The sequence below is a fragment of the Rhinolophus sinicus genome, chromosome 15 (assembly GCF_057876585.1).
Source record: "Rhinolophus sinicus isolate RSI-liver-muscle chromosome 15, RSI-T2T, whole genome shotgun sequence".
Lineage (NCBI taxonomy): Eukaryota > Metazoa > Chordata > Mammalia > Chiroptera > Rhinolophidae > Rhinolophus > Rhinolophus sinicus.
This window is the reverse complement of record NC_142515.1, coordinates 4,833,138-4,852,385: the sequence shown is the minus strand read 5'-3', so window position 1 is coordinate 4,852,385 and position 19,248 is coordinate 4,833,138. Positions and strand designations below refer to the sequence as shown.

At 44.6% G+C, this 19,248-nt stretch overlaps 1 protein-coding gene across 1 annotated transcript in view; it reads right to left on the bottom strand.

Annotated features, from left to right (window-relative positions):
* ADAM12 (ADAM metallopeptidase domain 12) overlaps nucleotides 1-19,248 on the bottom strand; it is a 317,444-nt gene that overhangs the window by 268,743 nt on the left and 29,453 nt on the right. Inside the window, exon 2 of the mRNA XM_074338816.2 lies at nucleotides 12,447-12,583. Coding sequence (XP_074194917.2) covers nucleotides 12,447-12,583 — 137 coding nt within the window. The remainder of the gene's footprint in view (nucleotides 1-12,446; nucleotides 12,584-19,248) is intronic.

Here is a 19,248-nt window from a genome sequence, read left to right as displayed (position 1 = left end):
ACCTGCCAATGAATCAGCAGGCTGGAAAAACCCAGCTCTGGGACTCCACTGAGACTGTTCTGGAGATGAACCTTAAAAAGCTCCCTCCTCCCCTTACTTATAGCCATGAGGCAAGGGGCTGGGGGGAGGGGTGGTCTGCAGAACCGGAAGTCTTAACTCTTCCAAAACAGCCCAGACATGAAAACTGCGAGACATCAAATGTCTGCTCTCAGTGCCCCAGATGGGCAAAGATACACCCAGGCGGCCAGCACAGGCCGACCGATAGCCCCTGGGATGGGATGCATTCCCACGTATTCCACTGAAGGCTCTGAAACCAGCAATGACTTTTGGCAATGCAAACACATTCCTATTAGCTGAATAGGCACGGCCAAAGATTATATGCCCCAGTGGTCTTGTTTTGAACTATAAAAGAAGGGTCTAGATTTCAAAAGACCTATGACAGAATTCTCTACCCCTGGTGGGCTCTTAACTCTTCCTTATATTCATTCTGCAGGAGTTGACATCTCCTCGAGTTCTGTCTGAGCAAACTTCAAAGTCGTCCTGAAATACAATTGCCAGTTCTTGTGCATTTTTTAAAAGGCCAAAATCTCTCTAGCACCAAGCACAGGGCCTGGGACACAATGGATTTTCAATAACTATTTGTTGAGTAGATGAATATACAGAAAAAACTCAATAGAAAAGCAGGATAATCTTTAATCAGTAAACTCCCTCCCCCCTTAACAGCTATACGTCCAAACTCTGAGATGGAATTCCACGGAATGGTGCCCTGTTGCCAGGCAAGGCCACCACCCTCTACAGCTAAGCCGCCTGACTCTCAGGAATGAATGGACCCCCCCACGCCCATTTCTGCAGGGCTCAATTTGCATGGCTGAACATGGCACCCCTGATGAGATACTCAATAAACATCTACTGGATGAAAGAAAAATCAAGACACTGTGAAAGTTCTAAAACACTACTTTTCAAATGGTAGACTATGTTTCCCAATGACAGACAGATGCATTTAAAGAGGTATATAGCACACTTCATTTTAATCATTTATATTCCTTTTATGCGTTTGAGAAAAAAATCAGTAAGTACATCAAGCATGTCAAACCATTAAGTGTGGCTGCTTCTACAATTAGGCCAAGCTACTGCCAATGGGTCATGGGTGACCAAAGTTGGGAAACATGTAACGTATGTCACCTACATATACAAATATGGCCCTGCTAATCCCTCAGTGATGGGGGACAATGTACACATAATGTTTCTGCATTTGGGCTGATCCCTCCACAAACCTTGAGAGGTCCCTTGTGAGATGCCTGCTGGGTAAGATGTGCCATTTAAGGCCAGGGAACTGAGCCAGGCTAATGGCTCCCATGGGAACGGGGAACCCTAAAGGAGACACAATCAATAATCCTGGTCTCACAACTCTGTTTTGGGTTTATGACCAAGTCTTTAAATTACATACTGGGAAAATTAGTAGGTTTGAGCAAAAAGAAGACCCTTAGTACCTTCACTGAGTAAAACTTGCATCTGAAAATGGTATGGCAGCGGAATAAAATCTTTTCGTGTTCTACTTTTAGAAAAAAAGGTCAAATTAATTTTAAGTAATTAGGAGAAAGGCAGCCTTGAGGCATGGATTAACTTAGGGAAAATGAGAAGGCAGAGTTAGGTCAAACGCTATAGAACTGGGAATTAATTTTTAGAAATAACATGTTAGGGAAGAGAACATAATGATTGGGTTTGATTTCAAGAACTGGTTTAGTTTACTGAAAATAGCCATTCCTCTTTTTTGACCTTTATACGTATAGCCACATAAAACCAATTCCTGCTATGATTTTTCCTACACAATGTTTAAAAAGAAATATATCCTATAAAAAGGTATATGGTGCGTTGGTTATGACCCAGCATTTAAGATTTGTTCCTTTAAAGTCTAGCAAGAGTGCACACATGCATTTCCTTACTCTGTCAGCTAAGAAGACCAAGAAGCAAAAGCACTGCTGTAGCAGTGAGCACACCCAGAGCCCAGATCTTGGTTTCTAACACCCTTCTTCAAGGTAGTGGGGCTTCTTGGAGAAATGGCGGATTTTAAGACTGGGGCAGGAAATATATGAGATAAACCTGGTACATCTTGTAGTGATGGAAAGTAAGGAAGTGCTAAAACACAAACACACACACACACACACACACACACACACACACACTAATGGGTATATATTAAAGGGACACAGGCACCCACTGAAAGAACCCCAATGGCCAAAGCAGGAACAATTTGAACAATATCATAAACAATGTAGTTGACTGGATGACAACCCAGAATACAAATAAACATCCATGAATCTGTGCTGATAGGAAAAAAATGATTGAACACTTAAGTAAATATGGAGAGCAGACAAACCTCACCTGCAGAAGGATTCCGAATAATTTATATAGCGACTTGACCTATTAGGATGTGGAGTACAGCTCCTTTAAACACGGGGTGTGCTCAGTGACTTCCTCCCAAAGAATTCAGCATGGAAAAGGGGAAACCAGACAACCACGACCTCAGCCAGTGGATCAAGGTCAACCTCAATGTGATAAGTCCTTTAGATAGTATGCGCCCTTGATATAGAGCAACAAGACTGATACTTGACCGCCATGGTCTTCTCCCCCAAACAGGTAAGCCCAGGCAACACTGAGAAAAACATCAGACAAATCCCAATTGAGGGACAGTCCACAAAACCCCTGACCAGTACTCAAAACTGTCAATATCATCAGAAACAGAAAGTCTAAGTGACTGTCACAACCAAGGGGAACTTGAGGACACATGATGACCAAATGTAACATAGTGTCCTGGAAGGGGTCTTAGAACAGAAAGAGGACATTAGGTAAACACTAAGAAAATGCAAATAAGGTATGGACTTTAGTAAATAATAATGCATCAATCTTAGTTCACTGTGACAAATAAAATAATGTAAGATGTTAATGACAGGGGAAACCGGGTGTGAGGCATGTAGGAATTCTCTATACCACCTTTGCAATTTTTCTGTACATCATATAAAAGACTTATTTCTAAAAATCTAACAAGAGCAGTCTTTGGGAGAGGGATAAATCCAGTTTTATTCTTCCCTGCCCCAAATCTCCAACAGGCAGGTTTCTGTAAACACACGCAGTTCTGGAAGGCATGTGCTTCCTTTACCCATTTGCGTGTGGTGCCCACATGCATTCTCAGTGGGGTGGATATTTGCCCCCAAGGGGCAAAACTTGATACTTGGGGATGGGGCAAAACTTCTTAGATGATATAATGGTTTGGAAACCTCCAAACTTCAGTGCTACCCAACAAAATCTGATTCCTTGGTATTTAATTTCTCCCTAAAGAGAATTAATTTTAATTAATTCAATTTTTCTGTTTAGGCAGGCAATAATGAAAAATGATTGTAAAGTACTGGTGTAAACCACCCAAAACACATACCTGATGCTTATAAGGATGCATGCAAGACACGGGGACAGTCAGGAGCGCGTTAAACCAATAATAAAGGAAAATCTCTCACAAGCTCTCTACACAGGGTCACATCCTAGTCGCATGAAGCACTGTGGTCAGCTGTTATTTTTAACATGATTTCACGTACTTGGTTGCAGGTATTCTCGGAGTAGATTTTAAAAGATTTCTTATAATTTTAAGGAAAGCATAGGAGAACATTGTAAAACACCTGAACTTTAAATTTTGGTTGAACAAAACGTCTTCCCCATCATGAGTATTTATTGAGCACCTACGAAGGAACTGTTTTCTTGGTTACGTTGTAAGTTCAGAGAAATTCTAGACTAAATTCATAGGTGATGGCTTCCTCGGCCTTCATGTGACAGGAGATTATTAAATGTGACATTGACACACATTAAGTCTCTCTTGGGAAGAGATGCTCTTTAGGCTTAAACTATGATTTAAAAATCCTAGTCCTTTCCAGAAATTATGTTCTAGTAAAACTCTTCAATGCTCAGAAACTTTTCGTCTTCTTAAGAGAGTCCAGGTTAAAACATAAAAAGACACGTATCATTCATTGTTACAAATGTACCTTACACGTGTAAAGGTGAGTAACGGGAAAGCTGGGGGTGGGGCATGTGGGAACTCTCAGCACAACCTTTGCAGTTGTCAGTAAATCTAAAAACTTTAAATCATTTAATTAGAGATATGTGATTTTAAAACTAAGTTCTCATTCATATGTATCACAATCATTAGTTCAGTCCACCGTGAGCTGCTCAAGGGCAGGACGGTCTCACCCATTCCTGCGGTCACAGGAACTTGACCTCAGCCCGGGGACACAGCAGACTCTCACATGTCCTTGGATGACTGAATGAAAACTGAAAACAGAAATCGTCAAACCCCTTTTCTCCTAATATCTAGCAACCTTATGCTCTACGCATCAGTCAAACATGGAGAGTCTTACCTAAGGATTATAAAGAAAAAAACAATCATAACCTCTGTTTCAACAATGTAGGGCGACCATTAGCTCTGTTGGTTAGAGCGTGGTGCTAATAACACCAAGGTTGCTGGTTCGATCTCCACATGGGCCACTGTGAGCTGCGCCCTTCTTAAAAACAAACAAAAAGCAATCTAAACAACTATATCCCCTAGCATTATCCAAATTTATTTTAAAATACAATGTTTTAAAAAGACCCACTCCATGGTGATGCTAGTGGTTTGTTTTTGGGTTTTTTTTGTGGGGGGAGGAATTGCAGAAACTATAGGAAGACCTGATTCAATAAAGACAATCTTTTTTTAAATGATGCTAATGCTTTGCCAAGAGGTCATAAGAAATAAACAAGTTAGCAGTGAGGGTGACGGAAATGTGGTCCCAGGGCCACTCGTAGATGGAGGGGTGCGCTCTCAAGGTGGGGGACACAGTGGAACCAAGCGCAGTACCTTGGTTTGCTTTCTCCTCTTTGTGTGCCAGACAAAAAGGAGAGTGAGCAGGAAGGGCCCGGCAGGGAGCCCCCTCAGAGGGCAAGCCTGACAGTGAGGGCAGTGACAGCAAGTGCTCCCCAGGCCAACCCTCTGAGCTGTCCCCTCGCTTCTGATTTATGAACCAGTCTCGACAAGATGCACAAGGGAAAGAAAGCTGACGGTTTTCCGTGCGGCAGCAGAGTGCTGTGGGAAGAACACTGGGCTAGAAGTCCACGGACCTGGGCTCAGTTACTAGTCTCGTCACTTCCCTTTCCCACCCTGTCAGCTTCTGCAGTGTCACCTGCAAACGCGCACACAACGCCCACCTTGCAGGACTGCTGGGGGCCCCGGTGAGACGCTGCCTACAGTACTCCAGCTCAGGGGTCACAAACCACAGCCAGCAGACCAAATCCAGCATCCTGCCTACGAGCTAAGGATGGTTTACATTTTTAAATGATTTTCTAAAAATAAAAAAAAGAATACGGAAACTATATGAAATTCACATTTTAACGTCCATAAATCAGTTTTATGGGAACATGGCCACGCCCATCTGTCTAGGTATCATCTGTGGCTGCTTCTCCATGACAACTGCAGGGCTGAGTAGCTGTGACAGCGTGTAGGACCCACACAGCTGAAGATGCTTTCTGTCCAGTGAGTCAGAGAAAACATCTGCCGGCCTTCGGTCTAGCTCCATCCAAGTCAAGAGGAGGTTCTTAGTGAGTGTCAGTCTCCTGACCCTTCCCAGCCGTACCACTAGTGCACTGGTTCTTAACCAGGGGCAATTCTGCACCCCCTCCCTCAGGGGACATTTTGAGTTGACATGACTGGAGGGGAGTGTGCTACTGGCATCTAGTGGGTAGAGGCCAGAGACGCTGCTAAACATCCTACTGTGCGCAGGACAGCCCCTGCCCCTGCACACACGACAGAGAGCAGCCCCAATGACAAGAGAGCCGAGGTTGAAAAGCCCTGCCACGGAGGAAGTGAAGGCCCAGAATGAGTTAAGGGAAAGGAAGGCAGAGGGACAGGACCCCACCTGCAGCAGAGAGGCATACGCGGGGAGTTATTCCAGGTAAGACATTCGCAGCCACAGAAGTGAAAAATGCAGCATTCCATCGAGCTATGAAAGACTTCCAAATAAGTTAAGAGTACCTACACTTGCAAACAGGTGGTCAGCAACCTCTAAAATGCCCGCATATTCAGAGAGTGGTTTGCAAAGTCTCCACAGAAATGAAGAGGCTCCCAAGGCCCGTTCTGGTGTTTGAATAAACTGCAAACCTTGACTTCTGTCTGCTCTGCCTTCTGTAGCAGCCATGGCCATCTGGGCATTGCCACGCCGTGAGCGACCAGGGCCCTGGGCACAGAGGGAGGTTTAAGGCCAGTCAACAAACATTTCACCTTGCTCTAGTAGGTGCCAAGACTGCACTAAGGGATGAGGGTATAAACGGAGGCCACTGTCCCCCAGGGAGGGTGTGGCTGGTGGGAGAAGTGGAGAAATTATAAACTAGCAAAGACAGCAAGGATGATTTGTGCCAAAGAGCTGAGCCCCAAGCCGTGGAGTTAGCGTCTAAAGCTGGCACAGAGGCAGGAGGAGGACCAAGGCCGGGTCTCAGTGAATCTACGAAATACCTTCCAGTTTTTGTGCTTTCCCACAAATTCAACATGGCCATGTCTTCTCTCCAGAATGTCACTTCTTAGAATGAGCATAGCTGAGTTGGCTTATTTACGGGCCTTTGCTCTGTACTGATGTCCAACAGAAGGAGCTGAGTCACTGTCAGGGAGTAAGAAGCTTGCCCTGTGTGAGGAAGAGGGACCGAGGACACACTTTGGGGAGGTCAGAGGATGGACGTACGATCTAAGCCATGTGTCTGCAGCGACTGTTTCTGCCATGTGCACAGGCTCTACCTGTGTGAGTAAAGGGTGTGCTGGGCATGGCTGCGCATCACAGAGACACACATGACTTCTGAGGACAAAGGTACGGAGACGACCAATGTGGCCGGGAAGTCAGAATGGGCTTCTTAAGAGAAGGGGCTTCGGGAGTGAGCAGGACTCAGGGACACAGCCTATGCCAAGCACCGCGGAGAAGAGCATGGCGTATTTAGGCAACGGACTGCCGCTGACCAGCTCGCAGGCTGAGCGGTGGGAACTGAGCCCCTGGCATTAGGATGGCCCAGCCTGCACAGCACCTTGGGCATCATGCAAAGGAGCCTGGCTTTGGAGGCAGGTAGGTATCATGAGAGGCTTCTGAAGGGTGTCTCCAACCTCATGATTGCAGGGGAGAGCTGGGGTGACAACATTTTCTTCTCGGGGCTACTCAATAGAGAACATGGTGGGGGTGCTGTGTCCACTTTGGGGCACAGTGCATTTAAAGGAAGTGGGAACTTTCTGCTGGAGGTGCCAGACATTCACTGGAAGTCAGTGACCAACCTCCGGGCTCGAGGCAGGCTGAGCAATGCAGGTTTTAAGCCAATGTGTGATAGAGGACAAATGGTGAGCTCATCAAATGAAATGTGCCTGACACAGCACTTCACACACAGGATGCGTGCAAATGAGGTGGCTATTCTAGCCTTCGTGACTCATGTGAGCCCGTCTTCCCTGCTACAGGTGGACGGTGAGGTCCCACGAGTGAATGACATGGCCAAGGGGAACCCTTAATCAGAAGCGGGTCTAGGAAGAAACTCAGGGGAAACCAACAGTTAAAAGACAAAGCTAAAAACAGGAATAAAAAGCAAGAATTAGAAACATCTGAGGAGAAACAAGAGGGAACGGGGTCTCCTTGGGAGCCAAAGGAAGTGAGCATTTCAAAGGAGAGTGAATCAGTGTCAAGATGAGTAAGATACAGAATGAAAGGCATGCACTGGCTTCGGCACATTAGAAGGCCACCTATGACCTTGGCAAGAGCAGCTGTGCTGAAGGGTTGGGAGTGGAAGCTGCTACCGAGAGGAGCAGAGGGAATGAGGAGCTGAGCTGGCGGATGTCCCCGCCCCTGTGAGAAGGCGGATTGTGAAGGGGTGCGAGGGCAGTTCTTTGAGGAAAAAGCAGTCTCAGTGTTCTCAGCTGCGAAGCAGAGCAAATGGAAATGTAGGGAGAATCTACCTCTGCCTTTTTAGTTAGTTGCTATTTGATATTTGAGACCTGCAAGAGGCTAAAGGAAGCTTTGGTTTCATGCTCTAATCCATTTGCCTTTTTATTTTCCATTTCATGTACTAGTTCCATAATTTCATTCTCATGCAAGAAAGCTAGAAATTGGAAATTTCCTGGAGCATTCCAAGGCTGAGCTCGAATGAGGTCATCTCACGATTAATCACATCTTGACATGTCTTCCCTGGGTCCACGGCTGATTTTTTTCAAGACATGAAATTGGAGATTGGCCCCTAGAGACACTTTAAACTTTCACTATCACTTTACACGGGTGTAGTAGTTTTTAGTTTCCACCATAGTTTTACACCGTTTCATCTCATCCTACAATGACCCTAAGAGTGAGGAAAAGCAGGTCAGCCGATCTTCTTTGTTACACGTCAAAACGACAGTCAGCAAACAAACCACACACCCAAAGTCACATTCTTCCCCTCTTCTACTCTATCAGCGAAATTGTCAGTGGCAATGATGGCTTAATTCTAAATTTGTAAAGAATGTAATAATATCCTATCACATATTTCAATGAGAGAGAGAATCAGAAGAGTCAAGTTCACCAGCTCTCTGGTTTCCACGAGTACCAGGTTCTAAACCCTGCGTGTTCCTGAGGGCATTTTATAAAAAGGAAGATGCCTGGGCCTTCCACAAATCCAATGAAATCAAACTCTCAAAGACTGGATGCCAGACATTGTTATTTATAAAAGTTTCCAGGTGACCTTAATACACAGCCAGGCTAAGAACCACTGTGCATAGTAAGTCAATGATGATGCAATGAAAACCAAATTAATAAAGGGATCCTTTCTCTTTGAGGGTATTTATGATGGCACCACCACTCACCTACTTAGCAGGTGCAAAATGTCTTTAATCCTCTGGCAAGTCCAATGGACTTTCCCTTCAATCTGATCACTTCTCACCACGGCCCACATGCAGGGTGGGAGCTGTCTCCCTTGCTTTCCTGGATGCTGCACCAGCTTCCCCACTGCTCTCCTTGTCTGCACTTGGGGCCCCATGCTGGAGTCTCTGCACAGTTGTCAGCACTCTGTTAAAACTCACTGCCACTGCCAGACGCAAAGCCCTGCAGTGTCTTCCCCTTCCAGCCCACCCTCATCTGGGCCCTGCCAACCTCTGTGCACTCCCCCCTTCTCTCCCTCTGTTCCAGCCTTATGCTTGCTGTTCCCTCTGTGTGGATGCTCTTCGCCAGATCTCTGCATGGCTAGCTCACCAGTCCTTCCTTCAGGTCACTGCTCAATGTGACCTCCACAAGGAGACATCTCCTGACCACCCCGTGGGGTGCAGATCAGAACACTGGGTCCTGGAGGCAGCGTTAGTGGCGAGTGAGTCAGGACCACACGGTGATGTGCTTCTCATGCCAAGCCTAGTTTTCCTATGTGCTGTGGACGTGAGGTCCACCTCCGAGCAGGACTGGGGTGAGTTAGAGCTTCATTTTAGGGCAACAACTCTGGCAGACTGTCTGGAGGAAACCAGAGGGGACCTGCCCTGGAATTACATGTCCCCTTCTCTACCTTCCCAAGTCCCCAGGTCCTGTGGCATTCCCAACTAGAAACCGTCTGTTCACACTTCCAGGTCCAGTTTACTGGACTTCTGATGTCCGTCCTGACAGAAACGCTGTTTAAGAGTTAGGTGTTTCTGTATCTATTATAAGGAATGCTTCTATTATCATGAACACTGCATGTGTTACATCTGGGGAGAACCACAAGAATTAATGTTATGGTTTGGTCACAAAATCAGAATGTTTACTTAGCAGAGAAAGAGGGTTACAGTGGATCATCTCAGGACAAATGTCTGTTTCCTACAGGCTACTATTTCTACAGTGAGGTCACATATGACCCACTCAATCCGGCCCTGTGTTTGGCCCCTCCTGCTCCCATGTCATCACAAGACTGTCTCGTTTCCCAGTGCACTGCAGACACACCAGCTACTCACACGTTTGCTCTTTTCATGTCTGGCTCTTCCAAGTTTACTGAAAAAGTTTAATAGTTTTCATAAAAAGGTCCTCCCTGGCAACCTATAAAAGAAGATCTCCCCTGTTGGTCCCTTCAATAATACGTTGTTTCTTTCTTAACACTTATCCCAATCTGAATTTGTTTTATTTACATTTTCTTCATTAGAATGTAAGTTGCATGGGGGCAGAAAGCTCCTGTGCCTTCTTCATTAACTGTATGCCTAGCACCTGGCACAAAATAGGTGCTCAGGTAAAAAAACAGGGCTGAATAGAAAGCAACAGGGGAGCAAGAAATCCAACAGGGGAGCAGGAAAGCTAGAATGCAAATCTAAAGTGTCTACATTCTAAGGTACAGGAGGCATAGTTGTGCCACAAAAGTATTCCTTAATGTGTGTTTTATGTACTCGAAGATACACTCTGTTAACACAGTTTAAATTAAAACGTTTACTGTTATGTTTGCTAACAAGAAAGACATACATACCATTAGCCAGAATCCCTATTCCCACAACAGGTACACACATCTACCCGGTGGAGAATTACAGCAAACGTAAATGCACGCTGACAGTCACTTACGTACATGTATCCCTTTCCGTGCAGGGTCTTAGTGGTTAACCATCACTTGTGGGGAGATATTCTAATTATAGTGCCATAATGCTGGTCCTATGAGCTGTATGTTGAGATGAGCCCCATGGCATTACAACAAAATGCCATTCCCCAAATCATCTAGCTCCCAATTCCTTTAAATAATCTCAGTAACCTGGAGGTACTTTAATGCAATAGGTATGTGCCTCCTACCCACAAGGTTCTAATCTTGCAGGTAGAATCCCAGGGGAGTTGGGACAGTGATCACACAATAGCGGTTCCTCCTAGTTTTCTACAAAGGTGGTACTGGTGGCCCACAGTCATCAGGCTTTAGTGTGGCCGGCAGCAGACGTGCAGCTTCCTCCCCCGGCCACCTCATGCTGTCTGCAAGATGGCTAGCTGGCAGGAATTACGAAGCTGGGGGTCAGAAACCAGTGCCACCCTGAACTGACCCATTCCAGTGGCGCACAGCAACCCACACCGCCCAACTCCTCCAGGTAAGGTCGCCACATCAAATATAGGACACCAGTGAAATTTGGATTTCAGATAAACGACGAAGAATTTTTTAGTGTAAGCACATCCCCAAATATTGCACTGGGACTTACTTGTATATATATTTTCAAAAAATGTACTGTTTATCTGAAGTCTAAGTGTAATGGGGCATCTGTACTTTTATCTGTTAAATCTGGCAACCCTACCACCAGGGAAAGCCCCCGTGACAGCTTCCATTGCCCAAGAAACTTTGGGTGGTTCCCTATTTTTGTATTATTAATTAGTGCCCATAGATATTTTAAAGATGTACTTTTTTATGAAATCGTTTACTTCTCTGTCTCTGCATCTATCAAATCATGTCTAATTTTGCTGATTAATGGCACAATGAAATGGTCTTTAATGTCTTAAGTTTTTCTTCCAGGAAACATGAGCACCACACTGATTGACTTGTGCTTTGTGTATTCAATTTGCAACAGTCTCCATGAAACAGAAATATTTTGTAAGTGCAGATTTGGCATTTAGATCCTTTAACCAAACCTCTGACTTTTCTGAATGCTCACTTTCAACTGAAAGCTCTCTAGAAAATCAATTAATGATGTAACCCATATTATTATTACTCATTTAAAGGTGGTCCACTACAGCCCTTCCAGAAAGCTACAGAGAATTTTCACAATCTCACTCTTAAAAAAAAAAAATCTGTTTTCTATTATAAAAAATAACCTAAAAAATAGTTCCACATAACACAAGGACAAAGCCATCTGTCTGATCTCTCCAAAGAGCTCATATTTCCATAGATTTTATCACTTTCCAACTCTTTCCACAAATTCTGAAATTTAAGGAAGTCATGTAGATTTGGCAGATAAGACTCACTGAAATATTTAATTTAATCATGAATATTTGAATTATTTTATATTATTCTTTTACATCACAGAAGGCTCAAATCAAACACATGGCCAAGTAAATGACATGTAAAACTGCATTAAAACTCATTACAAACTGAATTTTTGAAAGTTGCATTAAAATATTTCTACCAATAATCGATCAATAAAACCAAAATGTTGATGAACTAGACACGAATACAGAAAAATACCCTAGACTCAAGAAAAAAAAGCAAAACACAAAAGTGCGTATCTGGATACATAATTCCAGGCGTGTGCGTGAAAAATAACCTTCAACACATGCAAATGACACCACTCATCGGAACTGACACATCAAAATTGGTTTGTATTTCATGTTCACAAGAATAAAAATTTCACTTTATGAAGATGAAGTGAGCAATTAAAATAAAGACAAAACTTGAATGACAGAGCATGATTGTAGTAAATGTGATTTTAAAACTTCAGCCATTGATGTAAAGAAAAAAGCAAATAAAAAACCGACCTTTGAGTCGAGGCTCTTCGTTGGGTTCCAGAGGTCTCCATTCAAAAACAAGGCACTGACGACTTCATAGGCTCCTCCCTGGTCCCTTGTTTGGGCCTGTCCCACGGAAGGGGCTGAGTTGCTTCCCAAGTTCACCCCTGCATCAAAAAGAAAACAGCCCCGTTCTTCATTCTCCTCAGGAAGAGTTTGGCATCAGAAGCTTCTGATGCAAATGACTCAGTGGAAATATCTGGAAGCTGAGTAAAGCTAGGGAAACACCATAATCTATTAAATCACAACATGTGTCAAGAGGGAGGACATCTCTGTCAATCTAACCATAAAATTTTGTAACTTGAAGAAAACAGAAGCTAACATTTTTCTTTCAAGACTTATGGATGTGCTGGGTGATTATACTAGTCAAAGTATATAATTCTGTCTTCAACAAGCCACACAACTGTGCAAGCGTGACTTTCTAAACGATGAATTAACACTTTGCTTAAGATCATCTCTCTAGGAAAAGTCTCAAGGCTTTAGTTGCATTAAGACTAAATCCATTTCTTTAAGCACCAGGGAATGAGTCAAGCACAATGCCACCCCCCTCTCCGCATTCACAGAGGCTAATTTTATATGATGCAGCGAGTGATGCTATAGACAAAATTAATTTGCCAGTACAGACTGACTAGACTGGTGTATGAAAAAAAAATTAAGTCATTCAATAAACGATTATATGATCTTGTTTCCTGGGGTCCTGTCTGTCCAAGCAGTTAATATACCGACACGGGTTCAATTTAGCCCAATTTCCATAAACAATCCTAATGGAAAGTATAACATTTTTCTCTTCTGGAGAGTGTATCACTTTCTTAACAAATACAGTCATTTCTCTGGGCTTGCTGTCCTATGAGGTCACGCTCCTTTTCTCTGTTGTGACCACAGAATATCCCTCAAGGTACGGGATGGGGGCAGATTCCTTCACATGTTATTCCTATTTCTTCAACCAGGGCTCATAATTTTCAGACCTGACTCATAATAGCACAGTTTTAAGTTACTAAGGAGTTCACATTTATTGGGCACAAATGGTATTGAAATTTTAATCCTAGACATTTTACAGCTCCCCAAATACTTTTAAATCCACACCGTTTTATCATTCTCGATGTGGAAGTCTGCAGTTATATTCAGGTTACGAAAGGATTACTACTCGAGTATTAACTGTCTCACACAGCCTCTCTGGAAAACTCTCAAGTTGGTCACAACACATTTAAAATTCTCAGGTGCTGAGAGCCAAGGGAACAGGGATGCACCAAAAGCTGGGAATATGGCCAGTGGCAAAGGATGTGAGCTGAGCCCCTCAGACATGTGGGGAGGAGAGGGGGAGAGGGGACCATGAGCATAAGTGAGCAAGGGCAGGAGACCTGTGCTGCTCGGGGCTGGGCTGAGCTGGGTCTTCAGGGCTGAACCCGTATCCAAGAGATGAAGGTTCTGGCTGTGCAAGCAGAGGGGCCGGCTCTGGGTGGTGACAGCTGCGGACATTGGTGAAGGGCTGGCTGGAGGTGGAAAGAATGGGCCGTCTGAATGGGGGACATCAGAAGTCCTGGCTGCAGAGGGACAGCTGGCAGTGCGTAGATCTTGAATAAACGAACCTTGCCCAGTGGCTTGATTTCCATATGCCCTGAGGGAGTGTAGCATTGCTACCAGCTGGGGCTTTGGAGGAAGACATACATCAGCATCGGTGCCACCTCTACCACAGATCCACTGTGGGACCCAGGTCCAGCAGTTTGCCCACTTTCGTGTTCATTCATTCGTTCTCTTGCTCACCATTCAACGACTGTTTATTAACTGCCTTCCTTGAGAGGGTCAGTCTAGATCTGATGTCTCCACTCAAAAGCCCCTTCTCCCTGCCTCAGGCCAGCACTCTCTCACAGCTGGGGGAGCCAGGCCCTCTGCCTACACTGCCGGGACCCTCATCTCCTAGACGTAGTCTCACCCCGGAACACTCGGCTCGCTCTGTTCTGTGCATCTAAGAGACGGTGTCATGCAGGGACTCTGGTCCCGCTCCCTGCACAAGAACGCAGGATACGGTCAGGTTAAAAAGCAACACCCACGGAGCCATGGATAGGGGAGTCATACCACTATAGTCTCGCTGGCGGCTGGGCTGGAGACACAGGGAGCAGGAGCCACACGATCTGTGAGCTGCCATCTGCTTCTCTGCCAACCAGCAACCAACCCCCTAGCGTAGCCACAGCAGTTATATTAGTGGCTAATGGCTAACGGGTAACAGCTGATGGCCATCTGATTACAGTTGACAGCCATCTAATAACCAAGCCAGCACCTTTCCACGTGAGGCCAAGAGCCTGGAAACTGCTCTCTGGGACTCTGTCCCCACAGAGGAACACAGATAAAGCTGCTTTCCTGTCTTCCAGTATTGTATTGGGAGAGAGACGACTGAACAAATAAGACCATTTCAGAGAACAGCCAGCACTCTAACAACAGGGCCACGGGGACCGTCTGGGCCATCTCTAACTCTCCCATAAACCAAAACTGAACTCAAAATAAAAAGTTAGTAAGAAAAACGAGGTGATGGTAGAGTGGCGGGAGGGCTGCTCTTGATGGATAGGTGACGAAAGACCTTTTTGTGTGTTGTTGTTGGGACGAGGAGCGTGTAAGCTATCATGTGAAGAGAAGCATCCAGCCCCACACAGAGCCACAGGAAGAGCGCGTCATCAGGGGACAGTGAGTGCTTCCTTTTGCCATCAAATGAGGCAGAGTGTGGCGATGCCCTGGGGAGACAATACACTGAAGCCCGAATAACACCAGCTGGTTTCGTGGGCATCGTTCTCTCACCTTTGGGAGAGAACAGCTTAGGGCCTCGGGCCTCCTGCTCAGGGCCCTCAGTGAGACCCACGTGTTAGAATTTACTGAAACAAAGTGAGTTCTGATCCGGCTATATGGCCCCTACAGAGCTGGACAACAGAGTGCAACTAATGAAACTTATCTTAAAAGAGAGCTGGTATGTTATTTGTGTTGGGTTAAGAAGGCTTTGAAATATTAGCAATCAGGGAGTATAAAACGGAGATTTGTCTGTACTTTCCCCTCAATCAGTGAAAACCACGCCACATGTCAAGAGTTACCATGGCCATTATTTTGGACTTTTGAAAAGTCAGGTAAAACTGTTAAGAGTGATTGCAAGCATTTCCAAATTTCCTCTAAGCAAACAAACTCGTCCGATGATAAGCTACTCCTAGCAGTTGTCAGTTAAGTTTCCAACACAAGTGAATTGCCAGACCCACGGGTTCGTCACAAATCCAATTGTCTGAGGGTCTGTTCAATGGGATGGAGGAGGCGTTCTCAAACTGGAGTCCTCTGTCACCTGCCACCACCACCACAGCGGGAGGACAGGAAGGCTTGGGGGGGTTCCAGTCACAATGCTCAAAGGCCTGGAGGACTTTCACCCAGGTCTCAGGCACTGGGAGAACAAGCCCTTGCATTTAATAGATCGCGCTTGAGACGCCGTGCGTCTCAGAAGGAAGGAGATGGTGCCACAAACTCCAGGTCTCGTGGTCCAGATGCCTCTGCCAGGCGGGGGCCTAGGAGAGGCAGCATCTCCAGAGCCTTGACTTTGTGGAAGCTGAGAGGCCTCCTGTTTGACAACCAGGCCGCAGCTGCACAAACCGAATACCAAGGACACCTTAAGTCCTCTGGACCCTTTTCCTCTAAGACTCTTAGCAGCAGAAAAAGACAGTTATTTACTCTCCTGAACGTAACATGTTCCAGCCCTTTTCACCTCCATATTTCAGCATCTTAGTGCAAAAGCAGTCCTTTCTGGCTGGAGTTTTTTCTTCTGAGAGGCTTTATCTGTATATATTCCCAGGAGAATTGAGAGGCAGACTGTGCCAGCACTTGTAGAATGTTGTGCAACCTTTTTAAGAAACTGAGTGACTGTGCTATTTGCTGAGTATGGTACTTATTATCTATATACATTATAATGAGGCCGTCTCTCAGCTTTTTAATTGGTTGCACGGTATCCTCCCCCAGCAGTATCTGTAGTCAGAAGACTATTTCTTAGGAGCTTTTCTTTGTATTTCTACACTGGTATTTCTTTGAGATGATGGAAATAAAAATTTTATTTGTGCTGCATGGATAGACAGAATAAATTACAGACAGTTAAAAAAAAATTACACACAGCTGTGACATATCAGAATGTATTTTATGGAGTGATCTTGTTGACAAACCATAAAGGCAGTCTTGAATGATGGGTACATTCAAGCCCTAGAAACAGGGAAAAAATATGACCTTATAAAATACACAGTTTGCATACATTTTTGTCTCTCATAGCATTTGGGCATCAACAGAACTCAGCTGCCTAAATAAAAAATGTGAAGAGCTGATATTGGGGAGGAACTTCAGCTTGTTGCTGGTGGGTAACCTGTTACACTGCTTTTTGCCATTTTAATGCAATGGCCAGTTTGCTTCAGTCTCAGAGTAGAAATGAGCATATTAGATATTTTGGTTTCTACCACAATTATCTTCTGTGACAATAAGCTCTGCTTTCCCCTGGGACATGCGTGTTCCCACTACACTTGTCTCCTTGTCTAAGTTTGACATCTTCAGACCTGATTACGGCTGGTCAAGCGGGAAGTTATAGATCCAGTTCCATAGGCAAAACTCTTTGCAGCAATGGCTTTTAAGGTCTTGGAAAGGCCAAAATGAGGACACCCTCCCCCCACTACCACCAAAGTGACACCAGATCCCCACCAGGTGAATCACTCAAAGCCTGGCTGCTGTTAAGTCCTGCCCCATCCCTGCTCCAGCCAAGCTTTTTCCGCCCATCTTACTAAGGGAGGTGCAGACCACACTGATGCCCACTTAACGGCTGAGATAGTGAACAATGAACTCTGTGGAGCCACAAGACCTGGGCCTGGTCCTGACTCGTCTCTGACTTCTTCCCTTGGTCAAGGTGTGCATCTGAGGTCTGCCCACTACAATATGGGAACACATCTCTCCCCTCATGATTCTCATTGGGTTAAAGAAGCTCAAGTAATTCCATGCAGTCAAAGGGCTTTCAAAAAGCTTAACATAGGAAATCAGTTTAGGGTATCAGAATCCAAGTTTCCAGACTTCTACGTAGGGTTTGTCTAATCAAACCATGCTAATAGTGTGAATGCACCAACCATATACCAATCATTAGAAAATGGCGGGATTCAGGTGCAGGTGGGTGTCTATGTAGGCCGCCCAATGGGCCATTGGGGAAACAGAGAGATTGCTAGTCAAGATAAAATGTAAACATCTTACCTGGAGTTCCGCCTTTAAAGGGGAATCATTCTCAACATCTAATGAACCTAAGAGAGGAGAATCAATCTAAGGCACCAAAAATAATATTAAGATAAACAGTCTTTGGAAAATCTAGTGTGTGTGTGTGTGGAGGAGGGAAGGAGTTGAGGCGGCCTTAATGAGCTGCAAAAGAAGCTGGGGACAAGACCCTGGAAGCTCATGAAGCATTTTCCTTAGCCTCAAATAGCTGAGCGCTAAAGAAAATCTTATAGACCTAAGTGAGCAGCTCCTTGTTTCAGGGAAATATGGTGGAAAGACTCCCATAAGGACAAAAAATATTTCTTTCGTTCAGATTCACATCTCCAGTCTTCACCAAATAACAATGTCACTCTTTCATCTCATCTCTCCCTGGGTGGAAACTAGAGAAGTCATTTTAGAATGACACAGCTCAGGATGCTCAAAAGAACCATGGAAAAATTAATATGAAAAGAGGAATTTTACAGGGGAAAAACCTGAAAAACACTACTTCAGCCTGACTACCAAGGTCAACTTCAACAGTGGTTAAGTCCTGTTGATGGTAGGTACCCTTCATAGGACGTAATGAAAATAATACCTCTGTAATCTTACTCCCCACAACCCCAGTCTAATCTTGAGACAAATGCTAATAGAGGCTCAAACTATAATAAACCTGACCAGCACTGCTCAAAACTTTCAATGTCATCCAAAAAAGGACAGTTTGAAAAAATGTCATAGCCAAGAGGAGCCCAAAAGATACACACGACGATTAAATATAATATGGGACCCTGGATGGGACTGAGGAACAGATAAAAAGCAAGAAAATCTCAATAAAGTATGAATTTTAGTTGAAAATATTAAGTCAATATCGGTTCATTAATTGTAATAAATGCACAATAGTCATGTAAGATGTGAAAAACAGGGGACCTAGATGTCAGGTGTATGGGAACCACCTATACCAATTCTTGATTTTGCTATAAATCTAAAGCTGTCCTATGAGCCTATTAACAATTTTACAAATTTAATCTGAATCTTGCAAGAATAATGTCATTCTGGAACAATTCAACTTGGGAAGACTGAAGAGATGCCTGGTGTGTACCGAGGGCTCCAAGTATCAGCCAAACGGAGTGGCAGCCCTCCCTCTCTCTTCTAACATTGCTATTTGTTCAGATGGAGGAAAAGACATGGTAACTGCAGTCAGGCAAGAAGCCCAAAGTATTGACAAGGTTTGCTCGAGTATAAAAAGGCAGAGGTAAGTGACAACAGTTGATCCTTAAAGCAATTCAAAGGCCCCTCTCCGTCCTCCCGAGTACTTTAGAGAACACAGAAACAACGCGTTGCGATGAAAACTGAAAATTTTCTAAATTGTTGGCCACAATGCAATATTGGGTAGCAGAGCAGTGAAAAGGAAGACCTGCCGCTTGATTGAGGAAGGTGACACCAAGCGACTGTCACATAAACACTTTGATAAAAGGGTGCAGAAACAGAAGCCGATCCTCTCAGAGCCCAAGCTTGTCACTGTCCACACCGCAGGCGGAATGAT